Genomic DNA, 23,429 nt, shown 5'->3' on the forward strand with positions numbered 1-23,429 from the left:
GAGCACAGTCCATACTGTCAGAGCACAGTCCATACTGTCAGAGCACAGTCCATACTGTCAGAGCACAGTCCATACTGTCAGAGCACAGTCCATACTGTCAGAGCACAGTCCATACTGTCGGGGGCACAGTCCATACTGTCAGAGCACAGTCCATACTGTCAGAGAGCACAGTCCATACTGTCGGAGCACAGTCCATACTGTCAGAGCACAGTCCATACTGTGGGAGCACAGTCCATACTGTCAGAGCACAGTCCATACTGTCAGAGCACAGTCCATACTGTCAGAGCACAGTCCATACTGTCGGGGAGCACAGTCCATACTGTCAGAGCACAGTCCATACTGTCAGAGCACAGTCCATACTGTCAGAGCACAGTCCATACTGTCGGGGAGCACAGTCCATACTGTCAGAGCACAGTCCATACTGTCAGCACAGTCCATACTGTCGGGGAGCACAGTCCATACTGTCGGGGAGCACAGTCCATACTGTCAGAGCACAGTCCACACTGGGGGCGGGGCACAGGGGAAGCCCTGGAGCAGGAGTGTTAAGCAGGATGTACATTGCATCTGAAGTCAGGAAGTGGAGAGAGAGGAGCCCTCGTGGTCAGCTCCCTTACTTCCTTTTCTTTAGTCTGCAGCTGCCATGAGCTGCAGCCCCAGGAATGTGTGGTGCTGATCCGTCCCCCCATGTCCTCCGACAGTGCAGCATGTATTTTGACTTGACTGCTGAGCTTTATGCCCAGTCCCAGCTTTTGTCCTTATGTAGGACTGAGGACTGAACCCAGAGCCTCAGGTGCTAGGTAGTCAGATCTCTACTCACTCCATCCACAAACCCCTCACAGAGGATTGCTTTTTTTTTCTTTTTTAATTGAACCCCCCCCCCTTCTCATTTGTCAACTATTTCAATGATTTCTCCACCTCTCTTTGTGGATAGGATTCTTGGGGAGACCCAGTTACAGACCTACTTACCTGAGTGTCTGACCCTCCATGAAACTGTCTGCAACATCACAGCCTATGTACCGTTCTATGAGGTTCCTGCCCTGTCTGCCGAGCTTGTCTGTAAAATGCTTCAACTCAAACCCGCAGGGGTAAGTAAGGTTCCCACATCTGAATACACAGTACAGCCTGGGATCCTGTACTGGAGGGCATGGGCTTCCTGCAGACAGTGCAGCCTGGGACACTGTATCGGAGAACCCAGCTTCCTGCAGACAGTACAGCCTGGGAGAGACTGACATACAGACAAAGACACAGAGACGGCACCATGGGCATGGGTGTGGAAATCAGGACACCTTGTGAGAGTCAGTTCTCTCCTTCCCCCATGTGGGTCCTGGGGATCAAACTCAGGTCATCAGACTCGAGGGTGACCTCAGATTCTGTAATCCCTTTCTTGCGTGCCCGCAGGCTGCCACAGAGGGGCCTGTTGCTACAGATAATGAAGACTTGCTGACAAACATCTTCCAGGGGGTCCTGAGCACCACAAGAAACTGTCTGCGCAGCATGTTTAAAAGAAACATCTTCTATACCGGTTCAGCCACTGTCCGCTTTACCTATCCTGAGGAGATGGCGGTAAGGCTTCCTGGGAGCTGTGAAGCTGCCAAAGGCACATGGGTGTGGACATAAGGGAGCCATCACTACCGTCCCAAGAGCTGTGACCATGGCCTGAAGCCTAGCCACTGTGCTCCTCCTGTAGAGAAGGGTCTTGTCAATCTGTGGCCATGTTTCTGTTTTTCACACTGTCTTGTCTGTTTGAAACTTTTCAGGATAAATATTAGGAGACTCCTTTCTCCAAACAAAGAGTAGTCACACAACTGGGAAGGTGGTGGTGACTTCATGGGCCAAAGTGGGTCGTGTTGCCGACTCACCGCCAGCACAGTTTTACCAATGACATGAAGAGCTAAGAGCCCCACCATTCTTGAGGCTTGGTGCCCTCGCCCTTCACACTGCCATAATGGTCGCCCCTTTCTTACTGCTCTTGAGACAAGGTCTTCCTGTTGTGTCCAGGCCAGCCCTGAACTCCTGGACTTCAACAGCCCCCTGCCTCAGTTTCTCAAGTACCTAGGACCACAGACCTGTAACTGCACCTGCTTGTCCACCTTATTTGTCCACGCTGTGGCATTAAGTCATTGCTGACGTTGTCACTTTTTGATTGTGCAGCTGTGGCGACGGCTGGTGGAAATTGACTTCCCCAGGAAGTATGGCTGGAAGGGGTCGCTGCTGGGAGACTTGGAAGGGAGGCTCAAGCAGGTACCTGAGGCCGGGGCACTCTTTTTGGGAGATGAAAGAACATAGAGGAGGCCAGGCAGCTTACCTCCCCAATTGTTATGTGTGGTTCACTTGAGTGCAAGGCTGATAATGGTGGGGAGGCAGGGGGTCAGCCATGAGTTTGGACACGTGTTTCTGAGTTGGTCATTTTCTTTTGACTTCAGAAAAATGTCCAATGTCTTGTGTGATGCCCTTAGAAGAACAGGAACATGATGGGGACCTGAACCATATATAGGGAAGCACACATGCAGATACCGCACTGGCCAGTTATGGAAATAACATTAAGGGGGCAAAAACAAAACCGAGGAGAAAACTGCTCTTTAGTGTTGGGAAACACTCAAGAAATGGCCACACTTAAGAGCTGGCAACATGGAAAGTCAACTTTACATGATAGGAATGCTTTACCCAAAACTACCAGTTAGATGTTAGGAAACCAGAAGGGGAGGAAAATAGCTTATTTTTCAAAAATTACCTGTCCTGCTTTCACAAGCCCCAGTGCTGGTGTTTTGTTTTAGTGTTTTTGGGGTGTGTGTTATTTTTGCTTATTGTGGGTTTTTATTGTTGTTTTTGTTTTTTTCAAAAAAGGATTTCTCTAGCTTTGGAACCTATTCTAGAACTTGCTCTGTACACCACGCTGGCTCCTAACTTAAGAGAGATCTACCTGCCTCTGTCTCCCAAGTGTTGGGATTTTTTTTTTTTTTTTTTTGCAGACTAAAACAAAAGGCTCTAATTTTTGAATATTTGTGACAGGTTCTCACTCTTGCCAGTTCCAAGCTCCCAGCAATCCTCTCGCCTTGGGCTCTCTAGTGCTGGGACCAGAGGCACGAGCCACCATGCCTAGCTACAGAATCTGTTTTCATTAGTTCCTTGGATAGTGCGGTCCTGTGCAGAGAAGCTCAAATCACGGGGTGGTGAAGACACCTGGTGTTTCCCTGGCGTGTAGTAGTGAGGAACCCCACAGCCCTCACGCCTCCCTCTCTGTCCGCAGGAGCAGCCCCGTTTGCAGATCTCCGTCTTCTGCAGCAGTCAGTGGCAGGATCGCGGACTCCATGACAGCGTGGCCAGGAGCTTTGAGAAGTGTGTCATTGAAGCCGTGAGCTCTGCTTGCCAGGTCACTAGCCTTTCCCTGTGGGCTCACAGGGGTTTTCTGATGTGGCCTCCCAAAGGCTGCTGAAGCCTGCTTGTTCTGAGACCCTACAGGGTCTGATCATCCCCCTTTATGCCCAGAGTCATGTGCTGAGATCCAGAGTTCTCATCCAACTCCTTGAGAAGCAGCGTGCCTTCCTGTTTCCTGGGCGGTTAAATGCCAGGCAAAGCGACAGTTCTTAAGTTAGGTGTGGTGGCACACACCCTTAACCCCAGTACTTGGGAGACAGTAGCAGGTGGGTCTCTGAGTTCAAGACCAGCCTGGTCTATGTAGTGAGTCTGACCAGCCAGGGTTACATGGTGAGAACCTCCCAGCTGCTCACACAGCCTTGCCCAGCATCTCACAGGCTGAGCCCCAGTCACCCCTGTGAGCACTGCTGCTGGCGGGCTTTAGTTTCTGTTCATCTTCCTGTGCTCTGACGGAGACTGAGAAAAAGACCGCGCTTGGGAGAGGCGCACTCAGCACCCTGCTCCCTCTCGCTTCTGCAGGTTCAGCTCTAGCGAGGCCCTTCTTCCATTTGCGTCCCTTCTGAGGGAAAGGCCCGCTGTCTGTATGTGGAGGATTGTGCTGTCCCTGCTGAGTGGCCTGAGCACTATGTCAGAGCTCTGCTGGTCACGTGTGATGAGAGGGCTCAAAGCATGTTAAGCTTCCTCCTATTAACGTTTTATTATGTTAGAGTATTGCGCCCTCTGTGTGTGTGTGTGTGTTGGGCATGTGCATGGAGAACAGAGGACATCTTTTGGGGGGGGGGCTCATTTTCTCTTTCTACCACATGGGTCCCAAGAATTGACTCACGTTGTTGGGTTTGGCACCAGCCACCTTCACCCACTGTGACATCTCTCTGTCCAGAAATAGCACAATGTCTATGACATATTTTTCCTTTTGTGAAGTGCTGAACATTGAACCAGGACTTTACAGATGCTAGGCAAGCTCTAAGCCATTGATTCATACCCCAGTGAGCATTTTTCCTGTTTTTTTGTTTTCGAGACAGAGTTGCTATGAGTAGCTCTAGAGCCTGTCCAGGAAGCTCTGTAGACTAGGGTGGCCTTGAACTCACAACGACCCAACTGCTTCTGCCCCCTCCCCTGCCGAGTGCTGGAATTAAAGGCAGGCACCACCACCACCTGGTGCATTTTCCTTGAAGGCTCTATGAACCACTTTGAATTGATTTAAAACATTATTGAAAGAATAACTTTAAAAAGAAAAACTATAATATAAAAAGTATGCAAATAAAAAAAACCCACAAAGCCTCTCCGCAATAAAGCAACCCCAAAGACTGCAGAACTCGGTGAACTTGTCTTCAGTCAGAAGGGAATATGGGCTGGAAAGCTGCCGCTCTTCCCAAGGGAGCGGGTATGCGCAGTCTCAGTATTTTTTGTGTAACCGAGACTGGACTCCTTTCCCAATGCTAGGATTAATGTTGTGTACACACCAAGGTTTCACGATTCTCTTATTTTAAAACAAACTAAAACGAGATTATTACATGTTATTTTTTATTACTCACTTTCTTTATAGTCTCAGACCAGTGTCCTTGAGGGGCTCTCCTGTCAAGATCTGCAGAAATTTGGTACTCTCTTGTCCGCTGTGATAACCAAGTCCTGGCCTAAGCACAATGGGGAGGCTGTGTTGGACATGGATGGGATCCTCAAATACCTGCTCACGTGGCCAGATGTGAGGCAACTCTTCAAACTGTGTGGTATGTGCTGGCAGCTGTAGGGAGCTGGGGAGGGCGCCCTCTCGGCCTCTGGGAGCAGAACAGGACAGAAAAGCAGACCTGACATCTGGCTGGTCTGTGCTGATGCGGGAAGCAGCTGGGATGGTGGGACCAGGACCAGGACAGGCATGGGTATCTTGACAACTAAAGTCCCAGCTGCCTGAGAGCTGCTGCATCCTAGCTGCTGTGCTGCCATCCTGTGCCTGGCACTGCCTCCGACAGTCTAGGGCCTCAGCATCCAGGAGAAGGATGTGAAGTGCAGCGCAGACACTGACGGGCTTTGCTCTGCAGATGCCCAGAGCAGCAGGAATTACAGTTGGGCTGGGGAGATGGCCCACAGGTACAGGGCCTGCTGAGTGGGGAGATGGCCCACGGGTACAGGGCCTGCTGAGTGCTGAGTGGGGAGATGGCCCAGTGGGGTAGGGAATGGAGTCCAAGGATACATGTGGCTTCTTGCTATAAGCCAAGCTTCAGGTTCAGAGAGATTTTGGACTGCCTACATATGCATGCACACATACCATGTAAGCAAGTGTGTGCACGCACACACACACAAACACACACAGGAGAGGGAGAACTAGACAGGCTCGGGTGGCCTTCAGAGCAGTCCCTTTGAGACTGTGCTGACTGACTTACAGAACAGGAAGTCCCAGCTGACCTCCCAGCACACACAGACCGGAGTGTTATGACTTCCCCTGAAATCTCTCACGTGTCTTCTGTGAGCTGCTGTGTTTAGATCTTGGAGCAGGAATGTGCCGGGTTTGTTCTAAAAGCCCAGGAAAGCTTAATGCTCACTTAATGCTCACCAGATCTTTTGATAGCCCAAACAGGGAGGCCCCCCTACAGCTTGTGAAGCGTGAGGCCAAAAGCGTTGAGTGCTGATGTGGGCGCCATTTCTATTTACTGTTCACCTGGAAGTATCACAAGTGTGTTTTTTCAATTAATAGGTTTTCTAGAAAAATTTGTCAGCAAACTTGGCTCCCACAGGCTCCTCCAGCAGCCATGCGCTGTTCTGGAATGTGTGTGTCCTTTAACTCGGATGAGCTGTTGAGTGTTGGCACTCTGGGGTCATAGGTGCTCTCTAGGCTCTAACACATGTGTGCCGGCATGTGTGGGGCATCACAGTGTAGACACAGTGAGCTCACTGCCCCCAGGACCTGAGGCCCTGCAGTTTCACTCCCCTCTGGTTTGTTCTCTAGAAGATCCCTGAGCTGGACCCATAAGTGGCCTTAGAGACGCCTTTCATAGCAGTTTGCATTGGAAGCTCCTCCCTGTCTTCTTATTGCTCAGCCGCTGAGTTCTGTTTTCATCACAGAATAACTTCATTTGCAGAACTACCAGGGCATCTTAACCCGTTCACCTGCTGAATAGCATCCCGATTGCTTCATGTTTCGCTGTTGTTTTTCTGAGACTGAGTTTCTCCTGTGGCCTTGGCTGGTCTATAGCCGGCTGTGTAACCTGGGTGGCCATGAACTAACATATCTGCATGTCTCTGCCTCTAGAGTCCTGTGCCACCGTGCCCATCTGTTTTATGGATTACAATGATGGATAAGGCTACTTTGTTTTTGATGATACAGACAATCATTCTGTTTTCATACAAATGTAGTGAGAGCAGGAGAGAAATTTTCTGGGGGTTACAAATAAATGTATTGAAAGTCTTTCCATCTAGACTGATTGTCAGTTCACACATACTACCCTTCAGCCGGGCATGGTGGCCAGGATGTGCGGAACCTGAAGCCACGCACGAGTCAAGTGCTGTCACACTGAGAACATGGCCTGACGGCTGCTCCACCATCACCATCATCGGGGATGCCTGGTGGGAATCGAAGGGGTCAGGAGACCCGGGCTCTGAACTATGTGCTCTCCCTCTCATCAGGAAGCAACGAGAAAATCTTAGACAACATCACGGGGGAAGGCAGGCAGCTGATGGCCACAGCTGAGTCTGTGTTCCAAAAGGCTGCAGAGGAACTTGAGGATGGTGCCATCGTGATCGGACAGCTGGAGTTGATTCTTGAGCACAAGCGTCAGTTTGTTGACATCTGGAACTTAAGTAAGTATGACGTTCAGATACCGGGCAGCTGAGCAGCGTCCAGAGGGAAGAAACTTGGGTATGGCATTTTGTGGGCAGGGCGTGTTCCTGGGCATTGTAATTGCCGGCAGTTCTTGTCAGCACATTGAGAAGCTGTGGTTTATATCTGAGGAGTGTCATGAGCAAGCAGTGGAATGATGGCTGCCAAGTATGTGAATCCACTGTCCTCACAGGCTGGCTGAGCAGCCGTCTTCCTGGTACCTCCACTGTCCTCACAGGCTGGCTGAGCAGGAGTCTTCCTGGTCCCTCCTCTTTGCCCGCCTGCAGTGTGTGCAGAGCGAGGCAGCAGAAAGCACTTACATGGAAGACAAGCAGGATTGTGTGAGCGGGAAATTTACTTTTCAGATAGAGTACGGCTGCCGCGCCAAGAGAAGGCCTGCGATCTGGAGGACTTGCTGGCCAGGAGAAAGGATGATCTGCTGTTCCTCAAGCGAGACAACAGACACGTGGAGAGCCTCCTGAGGCAGTTTGGGAGAGTGAAACACCTGGTGGAAGGTGCGCACCCAGGAGTGGTACTGAGGAAGTGTGGGGTCTCGGGGAGGGGCAGAGGAAGTGCAGTGTGATGGATGGAGCACAGTAGCAGAGCTGGGGGGGGCTTTAAAAAATTTTTAAAAATTTGCATGATATGGGGACATAAGCACCTGTATTTGCGCGTGCATGTCAAGGCCCAGGGTAGATACTGGAGTCACTCTTGAGACCTCTTTCACCTTATTAATTTGTTATTGTTGTTTATTTTTGAGGCAGGGCTTGTCTGGGTAACAGCTCTGGCTGTCCTGGAACTCACTTGTTGACAAGCTGAAAGAGATCCTCCTGCCTCTGCCTCTGCAGTGCTGGGACTGAAGCCCTACACCACCACCACCCTCTCTCACCTTACTCAGTGGAACAGGGTCTCTCAGTCAATCCCAGAGCTTGCTGCTGTGTCCAGCCTTGCCAGCCAGTTTGCTCTGGGGATTCTTCCATCCCAGTTTCTCCAGACTAGAAATACAGCCAGGCTGCCTTACCCACCTGACATTTATATGGGTTCCAGTGATCAAAAATTTTTATTTCAAACTCACTTGCCTTTGCCAGAGGGAATCCACGTCACCTCTGTATTCCATGCTCGCAAGCATCTCTAACTTTTATGTTCTAGAACTATCTGCTGACACCCATCACAGGTTGTGACTCTCCTGAGATGGGCACCTCATCCTCATCATCACTAGATGGGTGAGCAGCCCTGGGCTCCCCCTTAACCCTGCTGGTGTCATCTGTACCTTTTCCTAAACATGTTCCCATATATATCCCTGCCCGCTGGCCCTGACTCTGCATCTGGCAGACACAGCGTAGCTACCCTCCTGAGAAAGAGGCAGGAGCTCCCTTTCTGCGTGAGTGCATGTCTGTCTGCCCTAGTTCCAGTGCACTGCCTGGCTGGGAACAGAGGGACATTGTAAGCCACTGCCCTAGGAACGATGCTGCAATTCCGGCTGTGTCTCTGCTGCAGCTGGGAAGCCTGGGACAGTCCTGGTTACTGCTTCTCTGTGGGTGACATGTTTGCCCTCACTGGATGCTCTGTAGGTCAGGCTACCCTCAGATTCACAGAGATCCATCTGCTTCTGCCTCCTGAATTCTAGAATGAAAAGTATGTGTCTGGGCAGTTTCTGACTTAGAGATAAAATTCCTATTTTATAATTAGTTAGGCTTTGGAAGGGAGTGAGAGAGAGTCGTGCCTGTTTCCCAGCTGACCCTTTACCCAGAGTTTACAGTGTTTTCCTTCTTGAGAAAACTGACAACAAAACCAAGGTGGGAGGGAGGAAAGATGTGTGTGTTCTAAGAGGAAATAATCCAAGTGGCTGTATCTGAGTTTCTTAGAGAAGCGACCAGGGAGCGGGCTAAGGCTGTGTCTGTAGTCGAGCCTTTGTCTAATGCTGCAAGGTGGTAGGTAGGATCTGTCCCTAGTGAAAAAAAAAACAGCTCTAGTTCTGTCCATCCTGGGGCATGTCCACAATCCCAGGCATTAGGATGCTGAGGCAGAAGGATAATTAGCTGAAGGCCAGCCTGGCTACATATTCAGACCTTCTTTCCCTTACTGAGAAAGAGAAGTGATGCCAGGCAGGCGGATCTCTGAGTTCTGGTCTTCAGGGTGAGTTCTAAGACAGCCAGGGTGACACAGAGAAACCTGTCTCAAAAAGCGAGAATGTGTGTGCGATCAAAGAGAAATTATATGCTATCATCGGAGGCTTAACATCCAACCTTTCCTTCCTGCTTCCGTAGTGGAGTTTGGATATATTGAGGCAATACACTCTCAGGACCTCAGCAATAAGAGACTCAATGAGGCATTGATAAACCTACCTGACTCGTCTCCACACAAAAGGAAGACTCATTACTCCCTGAGCCCTGAGATCCGAGAAATTGCAAGCAAGCTAGACTCCCTGAAAGACAGCCACATCTTCCAAGTCTTCTGGCAAGAGACAGCAGAGGCACTTAGTACTCTGACTCAGGACCCCAGAAAGATGAAATTATCGCTCTCAGAAGCCTGTGAACGCCTGTACCACCCTTGCTATGAGAAATTCTATACACTCTATGAGAACCTGAAGTCAGGAGAGATCACCTTTGCTGAAGTTGACGACATCTTCAGGGACTTTGTAGATAAATATGGTGACCTGACTGTTGACCTAAACTTCATGTGCACTGTGGAACCCCAAGAGCAAAAAGGTTGGATCCCAGAGCGCGTTGCACAGATCAAGGAATACCATAGCCTAAACCAGGCCGTCAGCTCTGCCAAGGTCATCTTTCAGGTCCGAAGCACTTTGGGCATGACCGGCGACTTCAGTGTTCTTCACACGTTGTTAAACTTCGTAAGTTGTTTGCTGGTTCTCCTGAGGGGCGAGGGGCGAGGACCAACTTGAATGTTCTTGAGAGCTAGGGGGTTTCTTTCTGGCCTGTGGTGGGGTGGGTGTCGGTGATGGTGGAGCAGATGGATGGGGTGGGTGATGGTGATGGTGGAGCAGATGGACGGTGTGGGTGATGGTGGAGCAGATGGACGGTGTGGGTGATGGTGGAGCAGATGGACGGTGTGGGTGATGGTGATGGTGGAGCAGATGCTTTCTTCCTGACTAACGTGGGAACTCCTGAGCTAGTGAGTTTCAGGCCATTCATTAGAGGATCAGCAGTTCAACAAGAGGAGGCCACGTTCTTTTTTTTACTATGGAGATTATAAATACTCACTTCTCCCTTTTCCAACTCTCCTGTCAAACTCATGGCCTCTTTTGCCATGTTCTTTACCAGTGGCTCTGGTCACGGAAGGAAGGACGGACAGCTGTCCCAGTTGTAACTGCACCAGCTCTGGGCAGCAGCAAGTGACACATCACCCCTGGCAGAGCTGAGATGGGACGCCTTTAGTTTCCATTTTGAGACAGTTTCTCTGTGTCCTGGCTGTTGCTATGTAGACCAGACTGGCTTTGAACTCAAAGAAGAGATTCACTTGTCTCTGCCTCCAATTTCTGAAATAAGAGGTCTGCACCACCACAGTCGCCTTTCGGCCTGTTGCTGGACCAGTAAAATAGAAGTATGTATGAAGAGAGAGAGATCTGGTTGTGCTAGGGAGAGGCACAGATTTCAAAGCCCACGTAATCGTTGCTGTAAAATGGGAGGTGTGGAACAAGCAAGGAGGTGGAGGAACAAGGGCTACTTTGACCCCTATGGAGGAGAGGGTCCTGTTGTTCTCCTTAAGGGAGTCTTGGTCTTGCTGTATGGGGTTGCTACCTGAAGACTAGGCTTGGCCAACCAGAACCAGTGCATGCTAAACTTCATCTTCCAGGCAGATTCCTTTGAGAACTTTCGCCATGAGGAACTGAAGCAGATCAGCCTAGAGTTCATTCGGGCCAAGAAGCTGCTCCAAGACATCAGTGAGCCACGACGCCACTGCCTAGAGGAACTCTCTCGGCAGAAGGAACTTGTGGACTGGCTGCATGAGGCCCTGGAAGGTATGGCCAGCCCCTTAGGCTTGCCAGGGTCCTGCAGGTGGCACCTATGGTTCTCTATGAGGCTCTGATACTTAAGGAAATATATCCCCTGAGTCGCTTGCTGTACAAAGGCCAGGGAAGTTGCTCTTTGCCTTCTCTAGGCAAAGGGGCAGTGGCTGTCTCATTCACTGGGGTTTATTTTATTCAGACAAAGTCCCTCAGGCTCTTGTGTAGAGACTTGCCTTTGTCATTTCCTGCATGGTATGACTGCTGGCTGAGAATAGCTGAAGGTCATTCAAAATTTTATTTTCTTTTTTTTTTTTTTTTTTGGTTTTTCGAGATAGGGTTTCTCTGTGGCTTTGGAGCCTGTCCTGGAACTAGCTCTGTCCTTGAACTCACAGAGATCCGCCTGCCTCTGCCTCCCGAGTGCTGGGATTAAAGGCGTGCGCCACCATCGCCCGGCTTATTATCATTTTTTTATCAATTATTTGGTTTGTAATAATGTTTTCTTCATGTATGTATGTGTGCCACATATGTGCCTGGTGCCTCTGTAGATCTAAAGAGGGTGCCATGTCCTCTAGAACTGAAATTAAAATAGGTTCAAAGCCACAAGGTAGGTGCTGGAAATGAAACCTGGATCCCTTATAAGACCAATAGTTGCTCTTCACCATGAGTCATCTCTCCGGCTTCCCCTCTCCACTTAACCTTTCCTTCCAGAAGACAGGACTTGCCCAGAGAGGTTTTCTGTAACTCGCTCATGAAGGTTTTCCATGTGTACCTGTTGAGTGGGCAGGAGCCTATGGAGGGTTGTCTCAGTTTCTCTCATTGTCAGCGGCTTCTTTTCCAGCAGGTCTCTACGTTTCTGTGGTTTAAGTGACGTGGTGTAGTAGATTCAAGGCTATAAGGTGCACAGCAAGCCTAGCATAATGCCTGGGACACTGTTGTCTGATAAAGGGGTAGCTATCAGTCAATAGATTCGCTATTATGTTCCATGTTCTTAGCAAAAGCAGAAAGTGGGTTAAACAAGGCATTACCTCGGTGCTCAGTTATAGCTTCACTTAGGATTTCTGCCCCAAACTCAGCATGGTCACGTGCTGACCTCCCTTCTTTCCTCTCAAGACATCAATGAACTCAAGGTGTTTGTGGACCTGGCCTCCATCTCAGCGGGGGAGAACGACATCGAGGTGGACCGGGTGGCCTGTTTCCATGACGCCGTGCAGGGCTACGCCTCCCTGCTGTACAAGATGGACTCGAGCGCAGATTTCTATGGGTTTGTGGATCATCTGCAGGAGCTCTGGAGGGCCCTGGACAATGACCAGCACCTGCCCAGCAAGCTGGTGAGTCGACTCGGGATCCAGTGCAGATATGTTGAGTGACGGGGCCTTGATGAGCAAGACAGAGCACAGGGACAAAGTGTGGGTGCGGGGCAGCTGTACCCCAGCAAGAGCAGAGCTGGGGGTGACAAGAAAATGGCTTCTCACTCCAGCCTGTTGCCTGCTTCTGTCCCAATAGCAAGATTCTGCCAGAAATTTGGAGTGGCTGAAGACAGTGAAGGAAAGCCACGGGTCTGTGGAGCTCTCGTCTCTGTCCCTGGCCACAGCAATCAACAACAGGGGCATCTATGTTATTAGGGCACCCAAAGGTGGTCAGAAGGTGAGCTGCCCAATCCTGGTACAGTTTTGCATGGCCCTGTGGTCTTGCTATAAACTCACGGACTTGCACCGGAAGCTAACTTTCTAATGTGTGCTGCCTCCCAGATTTCCCCAGACACCGTCCTACACCTCCTCCTTCCGGAGAACCGTGGTGCCCAGGAGGGGCTGCGCAGCTACTCCACAGAAGAGCTGAAGGAGCTGCTAAATAAGCTCATGCTCATGTCTGGGAAGAAAGACAACAGCAGCAGCGCAGAGGTGGAGAAGTTTTCAGAGGTGAGCATTTGAGTTTGTGCCGCTGCCCCACTGGGTGGCTCTGGCCTCAAGCTGGCCCAGGAGCTGTAGAAATGTCTGGATTGACACAGAGCTTTGCTCTGATACCCAGAGGGTGGTGCTGATGGCTCTGCCAGATGCATGGCACCCCAAACCACAACCCCAGAGAAGTATCTGAAGCAGGGCAGACCCAAGAGCAACAGGTCCTCTTCAAGAGCCTCAGCAGGAGCTGTCATGAGCTGTGGAGATGAGGGGACCGCCCGACAGTTCTAGAAAGAAACCATCACTTTGCTTCCTGTATGAACTGACAACTCTGTTGTGCGGCTTTTGAGGTGGAGGGATCTTGAGTTTGAGGCCTGCCTGGGAACATGAGACCCTGCTTTTACACACAGTCACTACACACACACACACACACACATGCATACAAGTGTGCACAGTCCATACATTAACATCCTTTTCTTTCCCTGGACATGGTGGCACACACCTTTAATCCCAGTGCTCAGGAGGGATAGGTTCAGTCTGGTTCCATAGGGAACTAATGGACAGTCAGAGCTACATAGTGAGAGTTGCTTCAAAAAAGCAGAAAATGTGGCTAGAGGGATGGCTCAGAGGTTAAGAGCACTGACTGCTCTTCCAGAGGTTCTGAGTTCAATTCCCAGCAACCACATGGTGGCTCACAACCGTCTATAATGATATCTGGTGCCCTCTTCTGACATGGAAGCATACATGGAAGGGATGTTGTATACATAATAAATAAATCTTCAAAAAAAAAAAAAAGCAGAAAGAGAAAAAGAAAAAAATGAAAGCCTCTTATTCAGCTGACTGTGTAACTATAAGGAAGAGCTGTATGTGATGGATATTAGGAAGATTTTTGTGAAAATTGTGCTCCAGTGAGACAGTGACCTGAGTCTAAGATCTTGGAGCTGTAAGCAGCAGGTTTAATAGGTTAGTGTGTGTGCTTGTGTGTGTAGGTTAGTGTGTGGGTGTGTATGTTAGTATGTGGGCAGGTGTGTGTAGATGAGTGTGTCTTCCCTGCAGACATGTGCTATGCCTTGACCTCATGGCTCCCTTCCCCCAGGTCTTCAGCAGCATGCAGCGGCTTGTGCATGTCTTCATAAACCTGCACTGCGCGGGAAACGTGCTGTTCAGGTCTTGGACTGCTGAGGTCTACTGCTGCCCCAGGTGGGGCATCTCCATCCGCATGGACTTTGGCTTGGAGCTGGTGAGCCAGTTGGCAGAGAGTGGTGACGTCATCGAGCTCCTGGGAGCCCTCTGCAGGCAGATGGAGGACTTCCTAGACCACTGGAAAACAGTAGTCGCCCAGAAGAGAGCCAAACACTTTTACCTCAACTTCTATACAGCTGAGCAGCTGGTCTACCTGAGCAGCGAGCTCAGGAAACCCAGACCCAGTGAAGCTGCCCTCATGATGCTGTCCTTCATCAAAGGAGAATGCACCATCCATGACATCGTAGAAGCCACCAGATCCTGTGAAAGCGATGCTGCCAGACACTGCCTGAGGGAGGTGGTGGAAAAGCTGCCTCAGCAGCTACTTTCTGAGTCCAGCTTAATGGGCAAGCTTCGGGTTATCATGGAGCAATCCACAGAGTGCATGAGTGCCTTCCTGCCCAACTGTCTGGACCTGGATGCCCTGGGTAGATGCCTGGCTCAGCTGGCCACACTGCGTGACTGTCCTGTGGAGCGGCCACTCCCCAAAGGCCTGCAGGTTGGCCAGCCTAACCTGGTGTTGTGTGGCCACTCTGAGGTGTTGCTGGCCGCACTGGCCATCTATATGCAGGCCCCCAGGCAGCCTCTGCCCACCTTTGATGAGGTGTTGGTCTGCACCCCGGGGACCACAGTCGAGGAGGTGGAGCTATTCCTGCGACGCTGCCTCACACTGGGCTCCCAGGAGCACAAGCTCTACAGCTTGCTGTTCGCAGACCAGCTGAGCTATGAAGTGGGCTGCAGGGCCGAGGAGCTCTTCCAGAGCCTGCGCGCACAGCGCCACCGTGAAGACTACCAGTTGGTGATGATCTGTGATGCTGCCCGGGAGCACTGCTACCTCCCCTCCACCTTCAGCCAGCACAAAGTCCCCCTGGTGCCCCAGGCCCCACTGCCGGACATCCAGGCCTACCTGGAGAACCATTATCAGGTCCCGAAGCAGACCCTGTCGGCAGCGGCTGTATTCAGAGACTGGATGTGTGTCGGGATTGTGACCTCTGAGAGAGCTGGTGTTGGTAATGAAAGAGCCTGGGGGTGGAAAGGGCCCCTCTACCAGACACTGCCCAATGATGCTTCCTTTTCTGGCAGGGACACAGAGATGAAGCCCTTCTTCAGGGGTCTGCCCCTCCTTAGCTGTAGACCAGTTTCCCTTCTCGCCTAGTTGTGAAAACTGGCAATTCCTGAGAGCCCAGTCGTCCCCCCCCCCCCCCCCCCCCCCCCCCCCCCCCCCCCCCCCCCCGCTCAGGAGCCTTTCTGCAGTTTTACTTCCTCCGCAAACCCCTGGCCCCTTACGTTCAAGTCGGTTGTGGTTCAGCAGAAACTGATCGTCCTTTGGTTGCTGTCTCTTCCTTCATCCCGTCCACTCTTTCCTGAACCACACTGTCCTGCTGGGAGAGTTTGTTCCTCCATGCTCTTGCTCTTGCCTTCGCTGACTTAGGTGCACCAGCAGCAGCAAGGACAAAGCAAAGTTGGTCAATGGCAGTAGACAGGGAACCCGGAGACTCTAAGGACATGAAGCCAGTTGGCAGCGATGGTGCACTGCAAGCGTTTTGAGTTAAACAGAGAGTAGCTTCCATGACATCTCCATATTGTCTTCCTCTCCGTCTGTAGACTTGGGGTCTGATTTGCGCATGTTCCCCTTGCAGGAAAGTCACTCTATGTGAACAGATTGCACAAAAACCTGAAAAGAAAACTAAAGGACAAAAAGGCCCCCCTGAAAACTATTCGCTTGACGGACCCTCACGTAGACGAGAGCCAGGTCCTGAGCTCCCTCCTGCCGTTCCTGGAGGACTCTCAGAAGACGCCTATGATAGTCCACATTGATGTCAGCACTTCAGTAAGTGTCTGACATCACCTGCCAGTTACTGACACGGGGCAGGAGACATGGTTCCCATATCCTGACTGCCTCCTCTCTCCACACACAGTCCTGATCTACGTTATCCCGTCAAGGCTACACCCTCACAGTCCTGTGTCTCCTTCTGCAGGTCCAGACTGGGATTCCTGTCTTTCTTTTCAAACTCCTCATTCTGCAGTACCTAATGGATACAAGCGGGAAAATGTGGCTTCGGAATCCGTGCCATTTATATGTTGTTGAAATCTCACAAGAGCCCTCAGCACAGCCAAAGAGATCTTCTAAACTGGTGAGTACCAGAAAAACAAACACAAAGGTTTTGCTGTGGTGATGCACAACTCATTCTTGTTTGTTTCTTGTCAACTTGATACAAGCTTGAGTTACCTGAGAAGGGGGATCCTCAGTTGAGGAAAATCCCTCCATAAGATTGCCTGTAGTCAAGGCAAGTCTGTAGGCCATTTTCTCTTTTTCAATTATTTAACTATTTTTAAAATTGTTTTTATTAAACTATATATTTTTCTCTACTCCCCTTCCTTCCTCCCCCTCTCTTTCTACCTTTTCCCATGATCCCCATGCTCCCAATTTACTCAGGAGATCTTGTCTTTTTTCTACTTCCTATGTAGATTAGATCCATGTATGTCCCTTTTAGGGTACTTTTTGTTGTCTAGAGATTGTGAATTGTTGGCCGATTTTTCTTTGCTTTATGTCACTCTTAGGAATGAGTACATCTGATATTTGTCTTTCTAGGTCTGGGTTACCTCACTCAATATGTTTTCTAGATCCATCCATTTGCCTACAAATTTCAAGATATCATTTTTTCCTGCTGTGTAGTACTCCATTGTATAAAAGTACCACGTGTTCTTTATCCACTCTTTGGTGGTGGTGCATTTAGGTTGTCTCTGGGTTCTGGCAATGACAAATAATGCTGCTATCAACATAGTCAAACACATGTCCTTGTGGTATGATTGAGCATCTTTTGGGTATATACCTAAAAGGGGTATTGCTGGTTCTTGAGGAAGGTTATTTCCTAATTTTCTGAGAAACTGTCACACTGACATCCAATCCAAAGGGGTTGTAGGGCTGGAGAGATGGCTCAGTGGTTAAGAGCATTGCCTGCTCTTCCAAAGGTCCTGAGTTCAATTCCCTGTAACCACATGGTGGTACACAACCATCTGTAATGAGGTCTGATGCCCTCTTCTGGCCTGCAGGCATATACACAGACAGAATATTGTGTACATAATAAATAAATAAATCTTAAAAAAAAATTAAAAAACAAAAACAAAGGTGTCTTTTTGCATTCCCACCAGAAATGCAGAAGTGTTCCCTTTTCCCCACAACCTCTCCAGCACAAGTTGTCATCAGTGTTTTTGATCTTGGCCATTCTTACAGGTTGGAATCTCAGAGTTATTTTTAGTTGCATTTCTCTGATTACTAAGGATGTTGAGCATTTTTTTTAAGTGTCTTTTAACCATTTTAGATCCTCTGTTAAGAGTTGTCTGTTTAGGTCTGTACCCCATTTTTATTAGATTATTTGTTATTTTGATCACCAATTTCTTGAGTTCTTTGTATATTTTGGAGTCAGCCCTGTGCCCCATGTGGTCTTGGAGAAGATCTTTTACCATTCTGTAGGCTGCCATTTTGTCCTGTTTTACAGAAGCTTCTCAGTTTCAGGAGGTCCTATTTATTATTTGTTTCTCTCAGTGTTTGTGCTATTGGTGTTATATTTAGGAAATGTTTATCTGCGAGTGTAGGGCATTTTCTTAATTAATGATTGATGTAGCTGGGCCCAGTCCGTGAGGGAGTGGGGAGAGTCCCACCTTAGGCCTGTGCTTCTGGATGGCACGAGGGGAAGCAGGCTGAGCAAACCCTGGAGAACAAACCAGTAGTCAGTGTCCTCCCTAGCGGCTGCTTCAGTTCCTGCCTCCATCTTCCTGTCTGAGTTCCTGCCCTAACTTTCCTCTGTAATGGAGAGAGCTGGAAGATGAAATAAGCCCTTTCCTGACCAAGTATCTTTAGGTCATGGGGTTTTATATCAGCAATATAAAATCTAACTAAGCCAAAAGTTGGTAGCAGGTTCGTGAAACATTGCTGTGACAGGCCTGACCCTGTGCTTTGGAGAAAATTATGGTGACGTGTGAACTCGAGTCACTGAGTGCTCAGAGCTCAGTAGACTATTTTCTGGGAGCTTGTAAGATTAGCATGCAGAGAGTAACACAGACAGTAGAGACCTGACTTGTGTCACGTAGAGGGAAGTAAAGAGGCATCAGGGATGTCTGAGTGATGTTTTGATGTAAGCAGCTGTGGTTCTGGTCAGCAGGAACTGAAGAACTGTTAGAGAATGCTTCCTTGGTAAGGATGCGTCTCTAATCCTGTTCTCTAAAACAGCAGTAGGCAAAAGATGCCAGCCTGTGGAGGCAGGGGAAATCGTTAAATCCCATGTAGACTTGTAGAGGTAAACACAAAGGCACTTTGTTGCTGTGGGTTTCTTTGTGTGTGTGTGTGTGTGTGTGTGTGTGTGTGTGTGTGTGTGTGCGCATTGGTGTTTTGCCATGGGTGTCAGGTCCCCTGGAACTGAAGTTACAGACAGTTGTAAGATGCCAAGTCGGTGCTGGGAATTGAACCGGGGTCCTCTGGACAAGCAGTGAGTGAGTGCTCCTATCAGTTGATCCGTCTCTCCAGCCCCAACGCAAAGGCAGTTTTAAACAAACTCACTGACAGTGTGTTTACTCTTTGCAGAGTGCACGTGCAGCTCTGTCCAGGTTTCTTGACATCTTCCCCAAAGTTACCTGCCGTCCTCCCAAGGAAGTGATTACCATGGAACTGACTCCCAACAGGAGCCACATGGAACCAGGAATGGACCCAGGGGAGTTCAGCAGTGAAGCTTTCCAAAGACCTTACCAGTATTTAAGACGGTTCCATCAAAACCAGAACCTGGACACATTTCAGTTCGAAGAAGGCTCCGTGGAAGGCTCCCCTGAGGAATGTCTGCAGCACTTCCTGATTTATTGTGGCGTGGTCAACCCTTCCTGGGCAGAGCTCCGGAACTTTGCTTGGTTTCTGAACTGTCAGCTCAAGGACTGTGAGGCTTCTGTCTTCTGCAACCCGGATTTTACTGGAGACACACTCAGGGGCTTCAAGAACTTCGTGGTAACCTTCATGATCTTAATGGCGAGAGATTTTGCCACGCCAACTCTCCACACTTCAGACCAAAGCCCCGGTAACCACATGGTCACCATGGATGGAGTTGCTGAAGAAGACCTAGCTCCCTTCTCTCTTCGAAAGAGATGGGAGTCAGAGCCCCATCCCTATGTTTTCTTCAATGGTGACCGCATGACCATGACATTCATAGGTTTTCACTTGCAGCCCAACAACAATGGCTATGTTGATGCCATCAATCCTTCAAATGGAAAGGTCATCAAGAAGAATGTCATGACAGAAGAACTGTTTGACGGGCTGAAGCTTCAGAGAGTGCCCTTCAATATCAACTTTGACAACCTGCCCAGACATGAGAAGCTTGAAAGACTCTGCCTGGCCCTGGGGATTGAGTGGCCCATTGACCCTGATGAAACGTACGAACTTACAACAGACAATATGCTTAAGATCCTGGCCATTGAGATGCGGTTTCGGTGTGGGATCCCAGTTATCATCATGGGAGAGACAGGCTGTGGGAAAACCAGGCTCATCAAATTCCTTAGTGACCTCAAGCGTGGTACTGTTGAAGCAGAAACTCTGAAGTTGGTGAAAGTCCACGGGGGGACAACTCCATCCATGATCTATTCCAAGGTCAAGGATGCTGAGCGCACGGCCTTCTTCAATAAAGTCCAACACGAGCTGGACACCATCTTGTTCTTTGACGAAGCCAACACAACAGAAGCTGTGAGCTGTATCAAAGAGGTCCTGTGTGACAGAGCAGTGGACGGTGAGCGCCTAAAGGCGGACTCTGGCCTGCATGTCATTGCTGCTTGCAACCCTTACCGGAAGCACTCCCAGGAGATGATCCTCCGCCTGGAGTCAGCAGGTTTGGGATACAGGGTGAGTGCAGAGGAGACTGCAGAGAGGCTGGGCTCCATCCCGCTGCGGCAGCTGGTCTACCGCGTCCACGCTCTGCCTCCAAGCCTCATTCCTCTGGTATGGGACTTTGGACAGCTGAATGACTATGCTGAAAATCTCTACATCCGGCAGATCGTTCAGAGAGTGGACTTTATCACGGAAGACCACACTTCTGTGATTGTGGATGTACTCTCTGCCTCTCAGAGGTTCATGAGGAAGAGGGAGAATGAATGTGGTTTCGTCAGCCTCCGGGATGTGGAGCGCTGTGTCAAAGTTTTCAGATGGTTTCATGACCACAGCGAGATGCTCTTAAACAAGCTCCCTGACTTGCTCCACAAATCCAGTGACAGCAAACACACCTTTGAGAGAGATCCTGTTCTCTGGTCCCTGGTAATGGCCATTGGGGTGTGTTACCATGCCTCTTTAGAAGAGAAAGCATCCTACCGCAGAGCCATTGGCAGGTGCTTTCCAGAACCATACGATGACAGCAAGGTCATTCTTGATGAGATCACTCTTGCACAGGATCTTTTTCTCAGGGGGGCACCCATTAGGACAAACATAGCCAGGAACTTGGCTTTGAAGGAGAATGTCTTCATGATGGTAATCTGCATAGAGCTTAAGATCCCCCTCTTCCTGGTGGGGAAGCCTGGCAGCTCCAAATCCCTTGCCAAGATCATTGTAGCGGACGCCATGCAAGGGCAGTCTGCCTTCTCCGATCTCTTCCGCAGCCTGAAACAGGTGCACCTGGTGTCGTTCCAGTGCAGCCCCCACTCCACCCCGCAAGGGATCATCGGCACCTTCAGACAGTGTGCTCGCTTCCAGCAGGGCAAGGACCTGCAGCAGTATGTCTCTGTGGTGGTGCTGGATGAGGTCGGACTGGCAGAAGACTCACCCAGAATGCCTCTGAAGACGCTGCACCCCCTGCTGGAAGATGGATGCATTGACGATGATCCTGCCCCCTACAAAAAAGTGGGCTTTGTTGGCATTTCCAACTGGGCTCTGGATCCTGCCAAGATGAACCGGGGCATTTTTGTGTCACGAGGCAGTCCCAGTGAGAAAGAGCTCATCGAGAGCGCTGAGGGCATCTGCTCTTCGGACAGGTTGGTTCAGGACAGAATCCGAGAGTATTTCGCACCCTTTGCCAAGGCCTATGAAACAGTGTGTCGGACCCAGGACAAGGAATTCTTTGGGCTTCGTGACTATTACAGCCTCATCAAGATGGTCTTCGCCAAAGCCAAAGCTTCCACTCGGGGGCTTTCACCACAAGACATCGCTCATGCTGTCCTCCGGAACTTCAGTGGGAAGGACAACATCCAGGCACTGGACATCTTTACAGCCAGCCTTCCCGGAGCCAGGTACAAGGAAGACGTCAGCACCGTGGAACTGATCAAGCAGAACATTCACAGTGGTCTGCAGGCGTCCAGCAGGGGGCAGGATGGGTCCGAGTCCCGTTACTTGCTGGTGCTGACCAGGAACTATGTGGCCCTGCAGATCCTGCAGCAGACGCTCTTTGGTGAGGGCCAGCAACCAGAGATCATCTTTGGCTCCAGCTTTCCCCAGGACCAGGAATACACCCAGATCTGCAGGAACATCAACCGGGTGAAGATCTGCATGGAGACGGGAAAGATGGTGGTGCTGCTGAACCTGCAGAACCTGTACGAGAGCCTGTATGATGCTCTCAACCAGTACTATGTCTACCTTGGGGGCCAGAAGTACGTGGACCTTGGACTGGGTACGCATCGAGTCAAATGTCGAGTCCACAATGACTTCCGCCTCATCGTCATTGAGGAGAAAGATGTGGTGTACCAACAGTTCCCTGTGCCCCTCATCAACCGGCTGGAGAAGCACTACCTGGACATCAACACCGTGCTGGAGGGGTGGCAGAAGGGCATTGTGCGTGAGCTGCAACAGTGGGCCTGTGATTTTGCAGATGTGAAAGCAGACCAGCTCATTGCCAGGCACAAGTACAGTCCTGCAGACGCGTTCATCGGCTACCACTCTGATGCCTGCGCCTCCGTGGTGCTGCAGGCCGTGGAGAGGCAGGGCCCCAGGGACCTGACTGAGGAGCTGTACCGCAAGGTGTCTGAAGAGGCCAAGCTCATCCTGCTGGATTGTGCGACACCAGATGCTGTGGTCCGGCTTCGTGGTTCTGCACTGGGCTCATTCACTGCGGAGCGGCTGTCACAGGACTATTACTCCAAGCAACAACACAACTCCTTCGCAGACTTCCTCCAGGCCCACCTGCGCATGGCCCATCTGGAGGGCCAGGCTGTCTTCACAGAGGTGACCATCTTCCCACAGCCTCACCCTCTGCTGATCCAAGGGTCCTAGACTCCTAGGGTCAGGAACTCAAGCTGTATTAAGCTGAATGCAGGGTGACTTACAGGTGATATGGGCATGCTGACCCTGGGCTCCCCATTATGTTCTGAGCACAGTGGGGAAGTTCAGTGGCCCTGGCCTCACACTCTTCTCTTGTAGGTCAGTGTGTGTGGAGCTTAGAAAGGCAGTGTTCAATCAGGGTCAGCACCATAGGAAGCCTGCTGTGCACGCGATGGGAGGTCAGATGTAGCTTTCTTTAAGAGGCACCCCTAGGGCTGGCTGGGCACATGCAAGGACAAAGGGACTGAGATTGAAAACCTCTGGGAGAATTCACTGGTAGAGCTTGAGGCTCCAAGCTGAGTTTTGTGTCCTGAAGTTGAAATGATCAGAAAGCTCTTTCAGGGTCCTCAGTGGCTCTGCTGAGGAACTCGATCCTTCCTGCCAAGAGCAACACTGCAGGAGAATGTCGAGAAGGGCTGTGGCAACGGGACCACAGTGAGGCAGAGACCATCATGGAAGCAGGCCAGTTAGAAGCTTCAGGATCAGGATAGTCCCTGCACTCAGGAGGCAGAAGCAGGCAGATCTCTGATTTTCAGGCCATCCAGGCCTATTAATGTGTTTAAGGACAGCCAGGGGTACACAGAGAACCCTTGTCTTGAAAAACAAACAAGCAAACAAAGAAATGGCTGGGTGGTTGGAGAGATTGTTCAATGGTGAGTAGCACTGGGTTTTCTTCCAAAGGACCTGGGTTCAATTCCCAGAACCCACATGGCAGCTCAAAACCAGCCGTGGCTCTAGTTCCAGGGGATTCAGTGCCTCCTTGTGACCCCAGCAGGACCAGACGTACAAGGGGTGCACAGAAATACATGCAAGGAAAATACCCATGCACAAGGAGAGACAGACAGACAGACAGACAATAGTTGG

At 50.3% G+C, this 23,429-nt stretch overlaps 1 protein-coding gene across 2 annotated transcripts in view; it reads left to right on the plus strand.

Annotated features, from left to right (window-relative positions):
• The window catches only part of Rnf213 (ring finger protein 213), an 88,481-nt gene that overhangs the window by 28,379 nt on the left and 36,673 nt on the right, over positions 1-23,429 (plus strand). For both annotated transcript variants that reach the window (XM_050140020.1, XM_050140021.1), the window contains 16 exons: positions 932-1,085; positions 1,399-1,563; positions 2,152-2,241; positions 3,248-3,370; positions 4,922-5,102; positions 6,994-7,167; positions 7,552-7,701; positions 9,454-10,037; positions 11,000-11,165; positions 12,264-12,481; positions 12,657-12,797; positions 12,902-13,069; positions 14,145-15,300; positions 15,931-16,121; positions 16,270-16,425; positions 18,873-22,469. In XM_050140020.1, coding sequence (XP_049995977.1) covers positions 932-1,085; positions 1,399-1,563; positions 2,152-2,241; positions 3,248-3,370; positions 4,922-5,102; positions 6,994-7,167; positions 7,552-7,701; positions 9,454-10,037; positions 11,000-11,165; positions 12,264-12,481; positions 12,657-12,797; positions 12,902-13,069; positions 14,145-15,300; positions 15,931-16,121; positions 16,270-16,425; positions 18,873-22,469 — 7,414 coding nt within the window. The remainder of the gene's footprint in view (positions 1-931; positions 1,086-1,398; positions 1,564-2,151; positions 2,242-3,247; positions 3,371-4,921; positions 5,103-6,993; positions 7,168-7,551; positions 7,702-9,453; positions 10,038-10,999; positions 11,166-12,263; positions 12,482-12,656; positions 12,798-12,901; positions 13,070-14,144; positions 15,301-15,930; positions 16,122-16,269; positions 16,426-18,872; positions 22,470-23,429) is intronic.

The sequence above is a fragment of the Alexandromys fortis genome, unplaced genomic scaffold, assembly GCF_014885135.2.
Source record: "Alexandromys fortis isolate MF-2015 unplaced genomic scaffold, M_Fortis_MF-2015_v1.1 scaffold_39, whole genome shotgun sequence".
Taxonomy (NCBI): Eukaryota; Metazoa; Chordata; class Mammalia; order Rodentia; family Cricetidae; genus Alexandromys; species Alexandromys fortis.